The following is a 20,136-nucleotide window of genomic DNA, read 5'->3' on the forward strand; positions in this document are numbered from 1 at the left end:
ACATCCTTGCATTCATTTGAACCATTCGGAACTAAACACTTCTGACAGTTCAAAGTGCAAATTTCCACATGGACTAAAGCGTTTCACGTTTTGGCTGCCTAAAAAGAGAGAGGTCTGCAGAATTGAAAACGGGGTCTGGGGAAGACCGAGATCAAAATCCAAACGATATTGAGCTCTCTCCTCAAACGTGATGTTGGGCTTTTATCGGCTGCCAGCTCCTCCAGCGCTGCTTTATTAATAGAAAATCTTCAGAGTTTACGGCGTTTAGTCTCTCATCCCGAAACCCGTTGCTCGTGTTATTTTGAAGCCGTACCAGACGTCAGCGGGTCGGTCCGGCTCGGAGATTTTACAGCGTTGAAACTTATTGATGTTGTTATTCGCTTGGCCGATATCCAAATCAGGAAATGATGCATCGAGAGCGAGCCAAGCCTGTCGGTGGCGTGCTTTTGGGTTTTCAACGTAGAAAAAAACGTATGCGTGCAGACGCTTTCATTCCAATAAAAGCGCAGGCCAAATGATCAAGTGTTTGGCTAACGCTATCTCTAAAGCAACCATCTATGCCATTTAAAAGGTTAAGGGTCCGCATTTCAATTGGGGTCTCTCGGTTTCTGCCGCTCTGAGTGGGCTGTCCTTTAAAAGGTAGGAGGCTCTAGCACGGCCCCTTCTTTTGGAGAGGATTCGGGCAGTATTCGGGCCCTGTAGGTGCAGGCATAGAGCGGGGAAAGAACTCGACAATCAATGCAGCGTGTCTGGTGTAGTTCGCCCGGAGCCAGAAAAAGCAGCTGCCCGTGTGTTTGCCCGCTCTGATAGAGTCGAGCTAATACACCAGCAAATGCATAAGCACAAGTGATCCGCCTGGAGCTGTTTTATAATGAATTCCCTCATGAGCGCGTGAGATGAAAATGGGTGTTTTACTGGAGGGGCTACACCAGCTCTACACATTACCTTATACATCTCTCTCCTCTCTCTCTTTCTGCTAGTCTCTCTCTCCTCCTCTCATGAGCTGTTTCTCATGCGTCCTGTTATCTTCATCTCCCTCCCATCTAATATTTCATCTAATATCTCCAGATCTCTTTTATATTTTCAATTTTTTTTAACTAGTTCTCATCTCGTATGAACATTCAGAAATAATTTTCACTCTGGGATTCAGAATAAATACTGTTGGACTTTTTACTCTAAAGCTAAATATGGTTTTATTCCAATTTTGAGAAGTTTGTATCTGTTGTCAAGATTGGAAGGTAACTTGTTATAGTTTTAAATCACTTTAACTTCGGTAAACTGTTTCTTTAAATAGAGCTGGTGTATCGAGTTTGTAAGATATTTTTAATTGTTTTATGAACGCATATTGATGTTTATATTGATGTACAGAAGTTTGATATTCCAGGTTCTCCTAAATACATACTGCTGTGTTATTTTAAAGTGAATACGAACTTGTTTTCGTTGCGTTATTTGAGTACTGAAGAATACAGAGCATCTTTTCTCTTATTTTCACCTGTTTGTCCAGTTTTTATTTTCTGCAAATAGAAACAATATGTACATTTTGCTTAGAAATATGCTTAGTAGTTCACAGAATGAATCAAAATTGATCATTTTACCGAAACGCATAAATGGTGCATTTACATAAACTGGAAATCATTTTGAAATGGTCTCCCTTTTTTCCTCGCCTGTATATTGCATATTGCCATTCAGCATACAAATACTTAGATACGATTTGTTTTGTATACAGTATTTTGCCCAGTCCTTCTTTTGTGTTTGATTTTTTATGATTGTTTACAGGTTTCAGTCGTCAGATTGTTCAGATCCTGAAAGATCACAACGTACAGTACAGCAGTTTTGACATCCTCTCAGATGAGGAAGTCAGACAGGCACTCAAGATTTACTCCAACTGGCCGACTTATCCGCAAATCTACGTCAACGGAGAACTCGTCGGAGGATTGGACATTTTGAAGGTGGGATTCACAGATAGCGTTTCATGCAGTTGTAAAGACTTATGAAATATAATCATGGTTTTACTACAATAAAACATGGTTACTATAGTCAAACAACAGTACTTACAATGGCTTTGATACCGTAGCTCTAGTTTAACCATGGTATTTGTATTACATTTGTGGTAATCCATCAACCAATAAAAAACATGGTTTCTACACATTTACTATAAAAAAAAAACCATGGTTCATTTTCATAAGGCCTGGATGTCATTTTATCTCTTCCAACACATCTGTTCTGCGTTAAATCTTGTATATATCACTTTAACCGTTGGCTTATCTAGCCTTTAGCCAATTTGTATATTCTCGGCTTGCTGTTATTAGCTCTATGTTGCTCTACATTCCCAGCAAGCTTATACTGCTTAAAGCAAACCGAACAACCCTGCTGAGAGAGGAGGGCTAGATTAGCCAGCATCCATCCCGTTTCTTCTCTCTCTGCTCCTAGATGCCTTTCCTCTCATTAAGAGAGCGAATTTACCTTTACGTAGGTAAAATATATCACAGCGGGGAGCTGGTACTCATGAAAGTGTTTTCAGAGGTTTTTTATATACTCCACAGGAGCTGGTTGAGTCTGGTGAGATCGAGAACACTTTCCCCAAGACCGTCTCACTGGAACAGAGGTAGACAGATGCACAAGTACTTACGTAAATATTTTTCTCTGTCTTGTTTTTGGGCTGGTTTAAAATAAAAAATTCCCAAACAGGTTGAAATCACTGATCAATAAATCATCCGTCCTTCTCTTCATGAAGGGCAACAAACAGGTGAGTGAACTTACTGTGTCATGCATTTTCTAACGTCTTAAAGGTCAAGTGTGTAGTTCTTTTAGAGGATCTAATGACAGAAATGCAATATAATACATAACTATGTCTTCGGAGGTGTATGAAGAGCTTACATAATGAAGCGTTATTCTTTTATTACCTTAGAATGAGCTATTCTCATCTACATGGACGCATCGTAGGCCGCCTTATGTTGTTTCTAGAGTAGCCCTAAACGGACAAACTGCTCTACAGAATGTGTTTCTCCTTCAGCAAAGAAGCGAAAACATGACAACATCTTTGGCCTTTGTCAGATTCTGAAGTGTTTTGAAAGGGAAGGGGTGAGTGGTGGAGAGAGCCATTGGTTGCACTTTGCAGCCTAACCACTAGAGGCTGCTAAATTTCCATACACTGGACTGTTAAAGGGATATTTCACCCAAATATAAAATAAATCTGTCATTTATTCAGCCTCATGTCACCCTGTATATGACTCTTAAATTCTGAAATCATTGTTGGTTAAGTTTATGAGAGCGAAGTTGAAGGGATGGCAGTGATATAATGAAAAAAAGTAAAAACTAGACAGTATTGTAAAAATGTTTCTCTTTTTCTCTATTTGCTTTTCACCTCTGAATGAAAGTCAAATGGGGTTTGGAAAGACCCGAGAGCGAGTAAGTTATGACAGAGATATTTCTGTGGCTTGTTTCTTTAACGTACAGTAATAGAAGTTGGGTGAGAGTAAAGCGAGGCTCTCTTTCTCTCTTAATGGAGGAGAAAGACCCTCACCTCACTCTTCATAACTGTATTGATCTTTTACACTTACACATGAAAGACTAGTTTTAAGTCTTTCCTCATGAGATTTCTCTCATCTCCCTCTCTCCCACCACTTCTTTCTCTCTTAGTTATTCAGACTCGCTCCAGAGTATCTAAATGGTTGCACTTGTACGTTTCTGAATGAAAGGTTGGATCTCTGCTGGGCCCAGAGGAACCGGTTGAGTCTTATACTTTGCTCTTTTTGGGAGTCTGTGTGTTTTGGTGGGAAAAAAACAAATCATGCGAAGGGCTTCTCTTTATTGTAGACTTTTATGACAAGAAAAGTTCTTGTGTTTTAATAGCTTTCCTGTAGGTCAGTGGTTAACAATGCCAAGATCATGGGTTTGATCCCAGGGTATTGCACATACTTAGAAACAAATGTATAGGATAATGTAATGTAAGTCGGATAGAAGCATCTGTCAAATGCGTAAATGTAATTCATGACTTTGTGAATACTCAGGCTGCCAAGTGTGGGTTCAGCCGTCAGATCCTTGAAATAATGAACGGCACGGGGTGAGCGGAAATCATGATTTCATTCCTTTTCTTAGACGGACAGACTTCTTGAATAAAGTTCTTAACATTTGTGAGTTGTTAAAAACAAAAAGGACATGCTATTAAAGTCACTCATGTTTCTTATTAATATTTCAGGGTCGAATATGAAACATTTGACATACTGGAAGATGAAGAGGTAAATGTTCCTTTTACCTCTGAAATGTATATTTACATTTATGTTCTTAGCATGTGGTGTCTTATCAACGTAAGAAACTGTTTATGGATAATAATGTATATGTTTTTCTGATATACACGTTTGGAGGATTTCAACAGGCCTGACTTAACATTTAACCAAATGTGTGAAGGCAAAATACATCCAGAATGATTACAACCCGAATTCTGGAAAAGTTGGGACGTTTTTTCAATTTGGATAAAAGGAAAACTAAAGGAATTTCAAAGCACATAAAGCCAATATTTTATTCACAATAAACATAGATAACACAGCAAATGTTTAAACTGAGAAATGTTACACTTTTATCCACAAAATTAGCTCATTTAAAATGTAATGCCTGCTACAGGTCTCAAAAAAGTTTATTTTCAAAACAGTTTGAAGACATCTGGGCATTTAGGCTATGAGTTGCTGGAGTTTTGGTGTTGGAATTTGATCCAATTCTTGCTGTATATAGGTTTCCAGCTGCTGAAGAGTCCGTGGTCGTCTTTGACGTATTTTTCGTTTAATGATGCCCCAAATGTTCTCTATAGGTGAAAGATCTGGACTACAGACAGGCCAATTCAGTACTCGGATTCTTCTACGACGAAGCCATGCTGTTGTAATAGCTGCAGTATGTGGTTTTGCATTGTCCTGCTGAAGTATACAAGGCCTTCCCTGAAATAGACGTCGTTTGGAGGGAAGCTCTAAAACCTTTATATACCTTTCAGCATTCACAGAGCCTTCCAGAACATGCAAGCTGCCCATACCGTATGCACTTATGCACCCCCATACCATCAGAGATGCTGGCTTTTGACCTGAATGCTGATAACACGCTGGAAGGTCTCCCTCCTCTTTAGCCCGGAGGACGGCGTCCGTGATTTCCAACAAGAATGTCAAATTTGCACTCGTCTGACCATAGAATACTATTCCGCTTTGAAATAGTCCATTTTAAATGAGCCTTGGTCCACAGGACACAACTGCACTTCTGGACCATGTTCACATATGGCTTCCTATTTGCGTGATAGAGCTTCAGTTTCCATCTGCTGATGGCACGGCGGATTGTGTTTACCAACAGTGGTTTCTGGAAGTATTGCTGGGCCCATTTAGTAATGTCATTGACATCATGCCGATGAGTGATGAGGACCCGAAGACCACGGGCATCCAGTAAAGGTCCCCGGCCTTGTCCCTTACGCACAGAGATTTCTCCAGTTTCTCTAAATCTTTTGATGATGTTATGCACTGTAGATGATGAAGCCTTTGCTATTTGACGTTGAGGAACATTGTTTTTAAAGTATTCTACAATCTTTTTACGCCGATATCACAGATTGAAGAGCCTCTTTACATCTGAGAGACTCTGCTTCTCTAAGACATCCCTTTTATAGCTCATCATGTTACAGAACTGATATCAGTTAACTGAATTAGTCACTAGATGTTCTCCCAGCTGAATCTTTTCAAAACCGTTTGCTTTTTTAGCCATTTGTTGACCCCGTCCCAACTTTTTTGAGACCTGTAGCAGGCATTACATTTTAAATGAGCTAACTAGTGTAAAATTTCTCAGTTTAAACATTTGCTGTGATATCTATGTTCTATTGTGAATAAAAAATTGGCTCATGTGATTTAAAATTCCTTTAGTTTTTATTTTATTCAAATTTAAGAAACGTCCCAACATTTTTCGGAATTCGGGTTGTATTTAGCAATACATTGTATGTGATCATTTAAGGGACAATTTACCCAAAAATGAAATTTGTGACATTATTTACTCACTCTAAGGTTGTTCCAAATCTGTATAGATTTCTTTGTTCTGATGAACACAAAGGAAGATATTTGGAAGAATGTCAGTAACAAAACAGATCTCATCCCCCATTGACTTCTTATAGTATTTATTTGACCTACTATGGCAGTATATGGGGATGAGATCTGTTTTTGTTCATCAGAACAAAGAAATGTGTACAGCTTTGGAACAACCTGAGAGTGAGTAAATGAAGACAGAATTAAATGTTTTGTGTGAATTGTCCCTTTAAATAAGAAAGCTTGTACAAAACATTTATAGGACAAATTGCTTTACACCTTAACAGTTTTTATAGAAGTGAATTGTCTAAATTGTATAAACTGTTGCGCTACTATTGGATTTTGTTTTTTAATCTTAACAGGTTCGACAAGGATTAAAGTCTTACTCCAATTGGCCGACATTCCCGCAGCTGTATGTTAAAGGAGATCTGATTGGAGGACTGGATATAGTCAAGGTTTGGTTCTTTTTTTAACACACCCATATCACATCCTTCTGGTTATACCAAGCTCTAGAAGATTGTATTGGTTAAAAGTGATGGGGACCTTTAAATATTGAAGTTGAGATCCACTCCTATTGTTGTTGAAATATTGTGCCCTGCAGTAGTTGTTTTTGTCCAGCGGAGGGCAGCAAAAACTAAAGGTACAGGCACAAAGTGATTCCTGTCATACCATCCCATCATCTTAATGTATTACAAAGGATCAGCCCATTTATATGTTACAGTAGCACCTTTGATGCAACAGTCTCTGGCTGAATGTGAACTTGTTTTAATAAATTGTCTCAATTTCACACTATCAGATTTGACATACTTGGTTGAATATAAAGGAATTAAAATAAATTTTATTTTCATTAACTGCACAAATGTTGTTTGGGTGGATGAGAGATGTTTGCGTCATCAAACAGGAGCTGAAGGAGAACGGGGAGCTGGTGTCTGTGTTGAAGGGGGAGAACTGAAGTGTTCCATCATGAAAGAATATGACGATCAAATCACTGATATACCTGCAGATGCACACATGAACCTCAGGACTTCAGTTTGTCTTATTCCATCCAAGTTGGACTTTTATGGAGTCATTGTCAAACATCCCTCAGCACTTTGTTGAACCTGTAAATTCAATAAAATGTGTTTCTTTCACCATTTTGTATTTGTTGCACGTTTTTCGAAACCCTGCTATTGTATTGACGTCCGTCTGAGGTGATCCAATCACTGGTCAGCCGAGACGGATAGCAGTTCACCTGCATGTCTTGTTACCAGTTACAGATATTATATACTGACAAGATAGAACTGATTCGTGAATTCATGATTAAAGAGTTAATTCATTCATTGCAGGTTGGTAGATGAGTGCAGGCTTATTTTCTGGATTTGTGTTCTTTCTTATGAGGAACTGAATGATGGATCAACCACAATCATGTACATCGACTTTAATGAATGTGATCTTTCAGCTCCTCCGACGGAAGGATTTCTTATTGCAATTAAAAGACCAATAAATATTCATCAGCTGTGTTTATTTGGAAAAGTCAACCCACACCTCTTCTGTCTTTGAGCCGAGAGTGAAAAGTGCCCGTTTTCTTTTTCACTTGCACACATGTACACCAAACACACCTGTGCCAACCCAATGATCCTGTGGAGGAAATCTTTTTCATTAGGGTGACTAAATTAATTTCTATGTTGGGGAAACGATCTCCAATGGGCTTTGCACAGAATTGAATGGGTGTCTTAGTTATTTAGTTTTTTGAGGTAGCTGTAAAGTTCCTCCTGGAATTGGGTTTGTTTTTAGTGCGTTTGGATTTTGTTAGGAAGTTTTAAAGTGTATTTGTTTTAGACATCATATACATATATATAGTGTCATAGGCAACCAGCTTCCTACATAACTAGTAGTTTAATCTATCCTTTCATTCTTTTCTCACATATTTCAGATTAAAATTAATTTAAACGTGTAGATGAAATTGTGAATGAGGCTTCTGGTTCTTAATAGTAAATAATATAGATTTCTGCCAGTTGGAGTTATTTTGACAGTTGTTACACTGGTATTCTGTTGCACTCATTGTTTGCAGAGAACAACACTGAGCTAATATCTGCAACACAAGTCACAGGTAAACATTTTCTCTGATGAGCATAATCAGATTCTGTGAATTACATTTCTGTGAAACCCTTTTTCCTTCAGCCACACATACACATCATTGCATGTTATATAGTAGGCCGTCTTAAATATCCTAATTATTAAAGCAGCTCCAAGTGGGTAAATGGCCATAGCAAACAATTAATGTTTTTTTAAAGTAATAATAAAACTAGATCTGCCAGCAGTAGTTTTGGTACCTGCCACTAAAAATAATTCAATATTACATTTGAACAAGTGCCATCAAAGACGTGACAATCTATATTCTTTAAACTTTATGAGCAATTCTAATATTTTCAAGTTTATTCCCTGTCAGAGAATATTATTAAAGTTGTGAGAGAGAAATTAATGAAGTACTTTATTGTTAACTTAAATAAAAAAATGCATTGTAATGGTTTTCTGAAGAGCATCACTACTGGCTGACAATATCTGAGACAGGTGAACCAAATATATTAATTATATAATCAACTAGGCAAGTTTCACAGGTGAACAACATTTTGTATTATTGCTTAAGTGATCTGAGTGGACAGACAAAGTCCTATAAAATACAACTGCATGAGTTTGAATGCATACATGGGTTTGTAGTTGCTGTGGTTTAAGTGTCTCACTGCTGTTTGCTGGAGTGGTTTTGAGAACACAGATTTTCTGCTATGGATCAACAGTGGAGAAGGTTCCTATTGACTTAACTGAAATGCTCTTTTTGTGTTTTGTGTTAGTTTCCTCGTGTTTACTTTTTTGTTTTTGTAGGTTCCACTTACTGTTTGTCCTCCTGACTTTATGGAAACATGCCATTGGATATCCAGGTGAGTCTCAAACTTAATTCAATGTGTTGCTTGAGTCTCAGCTTTGCCTGACTTTCATTTCTCTGTTCTGCAGGTTTGAGTTTTCAACTTAATCCACGTAGCTTGCGTTACCACGAGGCTCTTTCACCTCGGGGATTCAAGTCTTCGTCAGCTGCTTTGATGACTAAGAATATTCCCCTTGATGTGCACTCCAATGTTGCTGCCTCCGGCACCTATAAGTCTGTGTCTCAAACCCAAAGTTCACAAAGTGGCACTGTTTCTGCATCTTTGGTCCTACCCCAAAATCTGCAAGGTTTAGACGGTCTTTCAACACCGCTACCGCTCCATGGTTCCTCCAGTTCCAATGTTAAAGGTATGGCCGTACAGACTGCAGGTGGACCAGGTTCCAACAGCCAATATGACTTCAAGTATCGCACTGGACCGCAAGCTGAAGGTCAACTTGTTTCTGCCCAAGGAGGAAGTGGCTTTAGTCAGGCTTTTCCAGAGACTTTCTCTACACTTAACATTGCACCATCTGTTCTTGGCCAGTCCAGCAATGAAAGATTGAGTTCTAGCAGTTCCCAGAGTGGCTCTGATCTTCAGTTGGCAGGGATGGCTAGCCAGTTGCACACTCAAGGAAGTGGAGCCGCTAAATTTCTTGGTGCCTCCAATCAGCATGCCCCTGGGTCTCCTGCCCATGCCAAGCTTTTGTCCTCATCTGGACGGTTTCCCAGCCAGGTTACAAGCAGGCAAGGTTCCCCAAGCCTGTTAACCTCAACTTCTCAGGACAGTTCTAGATCAAAATTGCCAGCAAGTTCTAGTCAGGTTGTTTCTGCGCAGGGAGGAAGTGCCAGTCTTGGTGGCTTGTACTCACAGTCTCAGAGTACATCAAGTCAGTATAGCCCTGTGTCTGTTTTTAGCCCTTCCAGTGAAAAGGCTTCTGGCTTTTCTCTTGGTTCTGGCTCCCGGGGTGGGTCTAGTCAGTTTTCAGTGTCCCATCTCTCTCGTCTGGCACAAGCTGTAAGTAGTAATCCTGTTGGTTCGTATGTACAGTCTCAGGGCAGCCCCGGTCAACTAGCCTTTGGTTCTCCACAGTATGCAAGTGTATCTATGGCTGCAGCTCCGACTACATCTAGTCAGTATAATCAAGGTAGTGCAAAGTCTCTGTATTCTACAGCATCTATGGCTTCACCGCAGGCTGTTTCTGGGCAGTATAGGCAAACTACTGATGGTGCCTTTTCTTCTATCCAGTCTTCTCGATTGCAGCCTTCTGTATCTAGCTCCTCCCAAGGTAGTCAGAGCTCTGGTGTAGCTTTGTCACGGAGTAGGTTTTCTGTTCCAAGTGCCCCAGGTCCCAGTAAGTCCTTAGCCTCCGGCGGACGCCTTAGTCAAAGTGCCTCTGCTTCCCTGTATTCTAGTGCCTCTATGCCATCACCCCAAAGTGGTGCTAGTCTGTATAGTCAAGCTACTGGCAGTGCCCTTTCCCTGTCCCAGGGCCAAGCCCCTCAAAGATGGCAGCCTTCTGCATCTCTGTCATCCCAAGGCTATCAGACCTCAAGTTCAACGGTTTCACAGAGTAGCTCTCAAGGTGCCAAGTTCCCCAGTAGGTTTTCCCTTTCATCTGGAAGTGGTCCAAGTCGACTAGTTTCCACACAAGGAGCAAGTATTTACGGTGGTTTGGCTCAGTCTCCGAGCTCTTCTGCCCAGTATGCCCCTGCATATTCCAAACCTGCTTCCTCACCCTTGGGAGTAAATGGTCAGTTTACCAGGGGTCAAAGCCTTTATCCATCAAGTTCACAGAGCATGGCTGGTGGTACACTGGGCTCTTCAATTCGTCATGCATCTGCACATCGAGAAGTTGGATCAATTGCATCTCTTCAGCCTCAAGTTGATGCTGGCCAGTATGCTCCTAGACCTTCTCTGGATGTTAAAGTGCCTGTGTACCGTCATGACACCTCAAGTGGGTCCTCCATGTCTTCGCGCCTGCAATCTCAGACCTGGCAGCCTACTACTTCTAGGAGGGTGTATAGCAGTTCCCCAACTTCCGGTGCAGCTAAAACTCAGACCAGCGTTTCCCCTCAACGTGTCCAGAGTTCCAGTAGGCTTTCCTCTGTGGCTGGAGGTAAAAGTCGACTTTTCACACAGAGTAGGGGAAGTTACACTGGCTCCCTGGGCAGTGTTGGACAGTACACCCCTGGTTCCCCTTCATATACAAAGTTTGGTGCCTCATCTCTTGGTGTTTCTAGCCAGTCTACTAGTGGTCAGAGTTCTTCCAGCCAGTATTCACCACACTCTACAACTGGAGCTGGTGGACAGCTTACATCTTCCAGTGGCTTTCTGTCTGCGCAAGGAGAAAGTGGTTCTGTTGGGTCCTCTCTCCTGTCTCAAGGTGCTTTGGCCAAGGAGGCGCTTGCACCTATAGATGCAAGCATGTCTGCTGCTAGTCAGACTACAGCAGTTTCAAGTGGCATTCCAGTCTCTGGTGCAGCATTTCAGAGTGGCTCTTCTGCATCCAGTAGCTTATCCTCCTTGCAAGCTTTGAGCGCTCCTGTGTATTCTGTACCCCAGAGTGCATTTGCTATTATCCACGTGTCCCCCTATGGAACCAGTGGGGTTTCCAAGACTCCATCTTCCGGCTCAAGTGTCCAAGCAACTTCAGAAGTTGTGTCTTCATCCCAGGCTCAACCTTTACGTGAATCGGCCGGTTTTGGAATGTCCGGTAGCTACGATTCCTCAATTGGCCAGAGTGCTCCAGTCTTCAAGCCATCTCGGGGCTCCTTAGTTGGACACTATGGGTCTAAGGGCTAATGGGCTTGTGCCGTATGGTGCTTTGTTGCAACACTTAATTTGTGACTCAATAAATGATTTGGAAGGATTCCTTTGTGTTGCTTCTTTACTTTAAAACTGGAACTCTAGGTTACTCCCATAAGCTATTTCTGTTAGTTCAAACCGGAATAATGTACTGCTCCAATGCAAAAGTCAACACTCCTCATTTGGCTTTAAGCCGAGAGTGCAAGACACTTGGCGCATGTGTATACCAAACACACCTGTGGCTCTGGATAATTGCTCTACTGTGATAACCTGATGATTCTGTGGCGAAAACCTTCACCTTCGATAAGCCAGCTATTCATTTATCTTTATGGTAAATTTCTGTATACTTTGACAGGTTTATTGTCTTTACATGTCACAGGACTTATTTTAAGTGCATCTAATGCAGGGTGTAAAGGCATGGTTCAACCAGAAGTCAATACTATCAGTATTTCACCCTCATGTTCAAATTTGACTTGTCAAAAAGTATTTTGAGGAGTGTCTCAGTGGTTTTGTCTACACAATGGAAGTCTGTTTTCCCTCATATTTTGTTCTGCAGAAGAGTTATTCAGATTTGAAGTGACATTATGGTAACTAAATTTAAATTATTTTGCGGTGGCTTTGACATTCCTCCTGGAATTGGGTTTGTTTCTAGTGTATGGCTTTTTTAATCTTAGTTTTTGAAATGATTCTGATTGTCATCATAGTGTAAAAATATGTAATTCTGTCATAGGTAACCAGCTTCCTACATAGACTAAACTAGTTATCTTTTATTTCTCACATTTCAGGTTAAAATTAATTTAAACATGTCGACGAAATTGTGAATGAGACTTCTGCTTAGATCTACATGGATGCATCGCAGGCTGCCTTACATGTTGTTTCTAGAGTATCTCTAATCAGGCAAACTGCTCTACAGAATGTGTTTCACAATTATGTTATCTCCTTCAGCAAAGAAATTAAAACATGACAACATCTTTTGTCAGCGTCTGTAGTATTTTGAATGGGAAGGGTTGAGTGGTGGAGCGAACCATTGGTTGCACTTTGCAGCCAAACCACTAGAGGCTCCTAAATTTCCATACACTGGACTGTTAAAGGGATATTTCACCCAAATATAAAATAAATCTGTCATTTATTCAGCCTCATGTAACCCTGTATATTACTCTTAAATTTCGAAATTTTCATTGTTGGTTAAGTTTATGAGAGCGAAGTTGAAGGGATGGCAGTGATATAATGAAAAAAAGTAAAAACTAGACAGTATTGTAAAAATGTTTCTCTTCTCTATTTGCTTTTCACCTCTGAAAGTAAGTCAAGTGGGGTTTGGAAAGACCCGAGAGCGAGTAAGTTATGACAGAGATATTTCTGTGGCTTGTTTCTTTAACGTACAGTAAGAGAAGTTGGGTGAGCGTAAAGCGAGGCTCTCTTTCTCTCTTAATGGAGGAGAAAGACCCTCACCTCACTCTTCATAACTGTATTGATCTTTTACACTCACACATGAAAGACTAGTTTTAAGTCTTTCCTCATGAGATTTCTCTCATCTCCCTCTCTCTCACCACTTCTTTCTTCTCTTAGTTATTCAGACTCGCTCCAGAGTATCTAAATGTTTGCACTTGTACGTTTCTAAAGGAAAGGTTGGATCTCTGCTGGGCCCAGAGGAACCGGTTGAGTCTTATACTTTGCTCTTTTTTGGTAGTCTGTGTGTTTTGTTGGGGGGAAAAACAATTCATGCGAAGGGCTTCTCTTTACTGTAGACTTTCATGACAAGAAAAACGTTCTTGTGTTTTAATTCATGTCTTTGTGAATACGCAGGCTGCCAAGTGTGGCTTCAGCCATAAGATCCTTGAAATAATGAACGGCACGGGGTCAGAGGCTTTTACATCATTATTTCATTCCTTTCTGGTAATTTAACTAAGACAGAAAGACTTCTTGAAAAAAGTTCTTTACATTTATGTTCTTAGCATGTGGTGTCTTATCAATGTAAGAAACTGTTTATGGATAATAATGTACAGTGGGGAATAAAAGTATTTTAGTCAGCAACCAATTGTGCAAGTTCTCCCACTTAAAAAGATGAGAGAGGCCTGTAATTCTCATCATAGTTACACCTCAACTATGAGAGAAAGAATGAGAAAAAAATCCAGAAAATCACATTGACTGATTTTTAAAGATTTTATATGCAAATTATGGTCCAAAATAAGTATTTGGTCAATAACAAAAGTTAATCTCAATACTTTGTTCAATACCCTTCGTTGGCAATGACAGAGGTCAAATGTTTTCTGTTAGTCTCCACATGGTTTTTACACACTGTTGCAGGTAGTTTGGCCCATTCCTCCATGCAGATCTCCTCTAGAGCAGCGATGTTTTGGGGCAGTCACTGGGCAACAAGGATTTTAAACTCCCTCCAAAGATTTTCTATGGGGTTGAGATCTGGAGACTGGCAAGGCCAATGTGATGGGGACCTTTAAATATTGAAGTTGAGATCCACTCCTATTGTTGTTGAAATATTGTGCCCTGCAGTAGTTGACATTACTCAGTTTAACACTAGCAGATTTGACATACTTATTTGAATGTAACATTGTTTGGGTGGATGAGAGATGTTTGCGTCATCAAACAGGAGCTGAAGGAGAACGGGGAGCTGGTGTCTGTGTTGAAGGGGGAGAACTGAAGCGTTCCATCATGAAAGAACATGAAGATCAAATCACTGATATACCTGCAGATGCACACATGAACCTCAGGACTTCAGTTTGTCTTATTCCATCCAAGTTGGACCTTTATGGAGTCATTGTCAAAAATCCCTCAGCACTTTGTTGAACCTGAAAATTAAATAAAATGTGTTTCTTTCACCATTTTGTATTTGTTGAACGTTTTTCGAAACCCTGCTATTGACATCCGTCTGAGGTGATCCATTCACTGGTCAGCCGAGACGGATAGCAGTTCACCTGCATGTCTTGTTACCAGTTACAGATATTATATACTGACAAGATAGAACTGATTCGTGAATTCATGATTAAAGAGTTAATTCATTCATTGCAGGTTGGTAGATGAGTGCAGGCTTATTTTCTGGATTTGTGTTCTTTCTTATGAGGAACTGAATGATGGATCAACCACAATCATGTACATCGACTTTAATGAATGTGATCTTTCAGGTCCTCCGACGGAAGGATTTCTTATTGCAATTAAAAGACCAATACATATTCATCAGCTGTGTTTATTTGGAAAAGTCAACCCACACCTCTTCTGTCTTTGAGCCGAGAGTGAAAAGTGCCCGTTTTCTTTTTCACTTGCACACATGTACACCAAACACACCTGTGCCAACCCAATAATCCTGTGGAGGAAATCTTTTTCATTAGGGTGACTAAATTAATTTCTATTTTGGGGAAAACAATCTCCAATGGTTTTGCACATAATCTATCTTAGTTTTTTGAGGTGGCTGTAAAGTTCCTCCTGGAATTGGGTTTGTTTTTAGTGTGTTTGAATTTTTTTAGTCTTAGAGACTGACAAGTTTTGAAGTCAATTTCTTTTACACATATATAATTGACAAGTGTAGGCAACCACCTTCCTACATAACTAGTAGTTTAATCTATCCTTTCATTCTTTTCTCACATATTTCAGATTAAAATTAATTTAAACATGTAGATGAAATTGTGAATGAGGCTTCTGGTTCTTAATAGTAAATAATATAGATTTCTGCCAGTTGGAGTTATTTTGACAGTTGTTACACTGGTATTCTGTTGCACTCATTGTTTGCAGAGAACAACACTGAGCTAATATCTGCAACACAAGTCACAGGTAAACATTTTCTCTGATGAGCATAATCAGATTCTGTGAATTACATTTCTGTGAAACCCTTTTTCCTTCAGCAACACATACACATCATTGCATGTTATATAGTAGGCCGTCTTAAATATCCTAATTATTAAAGCAGCTCCAAGTGGGTAAATGGCCATAGCAAACAATTAATGTTTTTTTAAAGTAATAATAAAACTAGATCTGCCAGCAGTAGTTTTGGTACCTGCCACTAAAAATAATTCAATATTACATTTGAACAAGTGCCATCAAAGACGTGACAATCTATATTCTTTAAACTTTATGAGCAATTCTAATATTTTCAAGTTTATTCCCTGTCAGAGAATATTATTAAAGTTGTGAGAGAGAAATTAATGAAGTACTTTATTGTTAACTTAAATAAAAAAATGCATTGTAATGGTTTTCTGAAGAGCATCACTACTGGCTGCCAATATCTGAGACAGGTGAACCAAATATATTAATTATATAATCAACTATGCAAGTTTCACAGGTGAACAACATTTTGTATAATTGCTTAAGTGATCTGAGTGGACAGACAAAGTCCTATAAAATACAACTGCATGAGTTTGAATGCATACATGGGTTTGTAGTTGCTGTGGTTTAAGTGTCTCACTGCTGTTTGCTGGAGTGGTTTTGAGAACACAGATTTTCTGCTATGGATCAACAGTGGAGAAGGTACCTATTGACTTAACTGAAATGCTCTTTTTGTGTTTTGTGTTAGTTTCCTCTTGTTTACTTTTTTGTTTTTGTAGGTTCCACATACTGTTTGTCCTCCTGACTTTATGGAAACATGCCATTGGATATCCAGGTGAGTCTCAAACTTAATTCAATGTGTTGCTTGAGTCTCAGCTTTGCCTGACTTTTAATTCTCTGTTCTGCAGGTTTGAGTTTTCAACTTAATCCACGTAGCTTGCGTTACCACGAGGCTCTTTCACCTCGGGGATTCAAGTCTTCGTCAGCTGCTTTGATGACTAAGAATATTCCCCTTGATGTGCACTCCAATGTTGCTGCCTCTGGCACCTATAAGTCTGTGTCTCAAACCCAAAGTTCACAAAGTGGCACTGTTTCTGCATCTTTGGTCCTACCCCAAAATCTGCAAGGTTTAGACGGTCTTTCAACACCGCTGCAGCTCCATGGTTCCTCCAGTTCCAATGTTAAAGGTATGGCCGTACAGACTGCAGGTGGACCAGGTTCCAACAGCCAATATGATTTCACCTATAAGTATCGCACTGGACCGCAAGCTGGAGGTTCCGGTCAACTTGTTTCTGCCCAAGGAGGAAGTGGCTTTAGTCAGGCTGTTCCAGACACTTTCTCTACGCTTAACATTGCACCATCTGTTCTTGGCCAGTCCAGCAATGAAAGATTGAGTTCTAGCAGTTCCCAGAGCGGCTCTGATCTTCAGTTGGGCGGGATTTCTAGCCAGTTGCACACTCAAGGAAGTGGAGCCGCTAAATTTCTTGGTGCCTCCAATCAGCGTGCCCCTGGGTCTCCTGCCCATGCCAAGCTTTTGTCCTCATCTGGAAGGTTTCCCAGCCAGGTTACAAGCAGGCAAGGTTCCCCAAGCCGGTTAACCTCAACTTCACAGGACAGTTCTAGATCTAAATTGCCAGCAAGTTCCAGTCAGGTTGTTTCTGCGCAGGGAGGAAGTGCCAGTCTTAGTGGCTTGTACTCACAGTCTCAGAGTACATCAAGTCAGTATAGCCCTGTGTCTGTTTTTAGCCCTTCCAGTGAAAAGGCTTCTGGCTTTTCTCTTGGTTCTGGCTCCCGGGGTGGGTCTAGTCAGTTTGCAGCGTCCCATCTCTCTGGTCCGGCACAAGGTGTAAGTAGCAATCCTGTTGGTTCGTATGTACAGTCTCAGGGCAGCCACGGTCAACAAGTCTTTGGTTCTCCACAGTATGCAAGTGTATCTATGGCTGCAGCTCAGACTACATCTAATCAGTATAATCAAGGTAGTGCGAAGTCTCTGTATTATAAAGCATCTTTGGCTTCACCGCAGGCTGTTTCTGGGCAGTATAGGCAAACTACTGATGGTGCCCTTTCTTCTATCCAGTCTTCTCAATTGCAGCCTTCTGTATCTAGCTCCTCCCAAGGTAGTCAGAGCTCTGGTGCAGCTTGGTCACAGAGTAGGTTTTCTGTTCCAAGTGCGTCAGCTCCCAGTAAGTCCCTAGCCTCCGGCGGACGCCTTAGTCAAAGTGCCTCTGCTTCCCTGTATTCTAGTGCCTCTATGCCATCATCCCAAAGTGGTTCTAGTCGGTATAGTCAAGCTACTGGCAGTGCCCTGTCCCAGAGTCAGGCCCCTCAAAGATGGCAGCCTTCTGCCCCATTGTCATCCCAAGGCTATCAGAGCTCTAGTACAATGGTTTCACAGAGTAGCTCTCAAGGAGCTGAGTTTCCCAGTAGGTTTTCCCTCGCATCTGTCAGTGGTCCACGTCAATTAGTTTCCACACAAGGCGCAAGTATTGGTTTGGCCGAGTCTCCGAGCTCTTCTGCTCAGTATGCCCCTGCATATTCCAAACCTGCTTCCTCACCCTTGGGAGTAAAAAGTCAGTTTACCAGGGGTCAAAGCCTTTATGCATCAAGTTCACAAAGCACGGCTGGTGGTACACTGGGCTCTTCAATTCGTCATGCATCTGCACATAGAGAAGTTGGATCCATTGCATCTCAGCCTCAAGTTGCTGATGGCCAGTATGCTCCTAGACCTTCTCTGGATGTTAAAGTGCCTGTGTACCGTCATGACACCTCAAGTGGATCCTCCATGTCTTCGCGACTGCAATCTCAGACCTGGCAGCCTACTACTTCTAGGAGGGTATATAGCAGTTCCCCAACTTCCGGTGCAGCTAAAACTCAGACCAGCATTTCCCCTCAACGTGTCCAGAGTTCCAGTAGGCTTTCCTCTGTGGCTGGAGGTAAAAGTCGACTTTTCACACAGAGTAAGGGTAGTTACACTGGCTCGTCTCAGTCCCTGGGCAGTGTTGGAAAGTATACCCCTGGTTCCCCTTCATATACAAAGTTTGGTGCCTCATCTCTTGGTGTTTCTAGCCAGTCTACTAGTGGTCAGAGTTCTTCCAGCCAACATCCACAACTCTCTACAACTGGAGCTGGTGGACAGCTAACATCCTCCAGTGGCTTTCTGTCTGCGCAGGGAGGAAGTGGTTCTGTTGGGTCATCTCACCAGTCTCAAGGTGCTTTGGCCAAGGAGGCCCTTGCACCTATGCATACTAGCATGTATGTTGCTAGCCCAACTGCAGGGGTCTCTGATGCAGCATTTCAGAGTGGCTCTTCTGCTTCCAGTAGCTTATCCTCCTTGCAAGCTTTGAGCGCTCCTTTGGCTTATGTACCCCAGAGCGCATTTGCTATGAGCAACACTGGTTCCATGACTCAATCTTCAGGCGCAAGCCTCCAAGCAGCTTCAGAAGGTGTTTCTTCATCCCAGGCTCAGACTTTGCTTGAATCTGCCGGTTTTGGTGCAAGTGTTGAAAGGAAGGGAATGTCCGCTGGCTCCACATATGTGCTATCCAGTAGCTATGATTCCTCATTTGGCCAGAGTGCTCCAGTCTCCAAGCCATCTCGGGGCTCCTTAGGTGGATACTATGGGTTTAAGGGCTAATGGGCTTGTGCTTCATTGCAACGTTTGATTTGTTTCTCAATAAATGATTTGGAAGGATTCTTTTCTTGCGTCTTTACTTTAAAACCGGAACTCTAGGTTACTACCATAAGCTATTTCTCTTAGTTCAAACAAATTATGTACTACTTCAATGCAAGTCAACTCTTTTGGCTTTTAGCCAAGAGCGTAAGACACTTGGCACACGTGTACACAACACACCTGTGGCTCTGGGTAATTGCTCTACAGTGGTAACCTGACGATTCCGTGGCCGAAACTTTCGCTAAGTTAAATTTGTCTACATAACTTCACAGGGTTATTGTCTTTACACCCTGCATTACATGCACTCAATAAGTCCTGTGGAATGTAAAGGGTGGTTAAACCAGAAGTAAATACTCAGTATTTCCCCTCTTGTTCAAATTTGACTTGTCTGCTGAACACTAAGGTATTGAGGACTGTTTTAGTTGGTTTGTCTACGCAATAGAAACCAGGGTGTTTGATTAGCAGTGTTTCCCAAGAAATATTGTTCCTCAGAAGAAAGTAATTCAGATTTGAAAGGAGATTAAGGTGACTAAATTTTAAATTCTCCAATGTTTTTGCACAGAATTGTATGGGTGTCTTAGTTTTTTGAGACTGCTCTGGAATTGGGTTGGTATCTAGTGTTAGGATTTTTTAAATGTTAGGTTTTGAAAGATTCATATTTAGGTTTTGAAGTCATATTTTTACAGATATATATTTGATAAGTGTCATAGGCAACCAGCTTCCTATATAACTAGTTTTGTCTATCCTTTAATTCTTCTCACATTTCAGATTGAAATTAATTTAAACATGTGAATGAGGCTTCTGGTTCTTAATAGTAACTTTTGGGTTAATTTTACAGTTACACTGGTATTCTGTTGAACTCTGTTTGCACCGAAAAACACATACTATCTGCAACAAGTTACAGGTAGACATTTTCTCTGAGCATAATCAGATTCGTGTTCTCTACCAT

General features: G+C 40.9%; 3 protein-coding genes across 3 annotated transcripts in view; all 3 read left to right on the forward strand.

Annotated features, from left to right (window-relative positions):
- The window catches only part of glrx3 (glutaredoxin 3), a 13,628-nt gene extending 6,455 nt beyond the window's left edge, over window positions 1-7,173 (forward strand). Inside the window, exons 4-11 of the mRNA XM_079476813.1 lie at window positions 1,369-1,384; window positions 1,777-1,949; window positions 2,544-2,605; window positions 2,689-2,746; window positions 4,011-4,063; window positions 4,199-4,238; window positions 6,404-6,496; window positions 6,943-7,173. Coding sequence (XP_079332939.1) covers window positions 1,369-1,384; window positions 1,777-1,949; window positions 2,544-2,605; window positions 2,689-2,746; window positions 4,011-4,063; window positions 4,199-4,238; window positions 6,404-6,496; window positions 6,943-6,993 — 546 coding nt within the window. The 3' untranslated portion in view covers window positions 6,994-7,173. The remainder of the gene's footprint in view (window positions 1-1,368; window positions 1,385-1,776; window positions 1,950-2,543; window positions 2,606-2,688; window positions 2,747-4,010; window positions 4,064-4,198; window positions 4,239-6,403; window positions 6,497-6,942) is intronic.
- Window positions 7,174-8,691: 1,518 nt separating this feature from the next.
- On the forward strand, window positions 8,692-12,720 carry LOC306905325 (uncharacterized protein). Its single transcript, XM_079475833.1, has 3 exons — window positions 8,692-8,823; window positions 8,901-8,956; window positions 9,030-12,720. Exons 1-3 carry the CDS (start codon window positions 8,804-8,806, stop codon window positions 11,741-11,743), a joined length of 2,790 nt encoding a protein of 929 aa, XP_079331959.1. The 5' UTR covers window positions 8,692-8,803; the 3' UTR covers window positions 11,744-12,720.
- Window positions 12,721-16,036: 3,316 nt separating this feature from the next.
- On the forward strand, window positions 16,037-19,247 carry LOC306905575 (uncharacterized protein). The gene is made up of 3 exons (XM_079476275.1): window positions 16,037-16,219; window positions 16,297-16,352; window positions 16,426-19,247. Exons 1-3 carry the CDS (start codon window positions 16,200-16,202, stop codon window positions 19,149-19,151), a joined length of 2,802 nt encoding a protein of 933 aa, XP_079332401.1. The 5' UTR covers window positions 16,037-16,199; the 3' UTR covers window positions 19,152-19,247.
- The last annotated feature ends 889 nt before the right edge of the window (window positions 19,248-20,136 follow it).

The sequence above is a fragment of the Barbatula barbatula genome (genome assembly GCF_947034865.1).
Source record: "Barbatula barbatula genome assembly, chromosome: 16".
NCBI classification, from domain to species: Eukaryota; Metazoa; Chordata; class Actinopteri; order Cypriniformes; family Nemacheilidae; genus Barbatula; species Barbatula barbatula.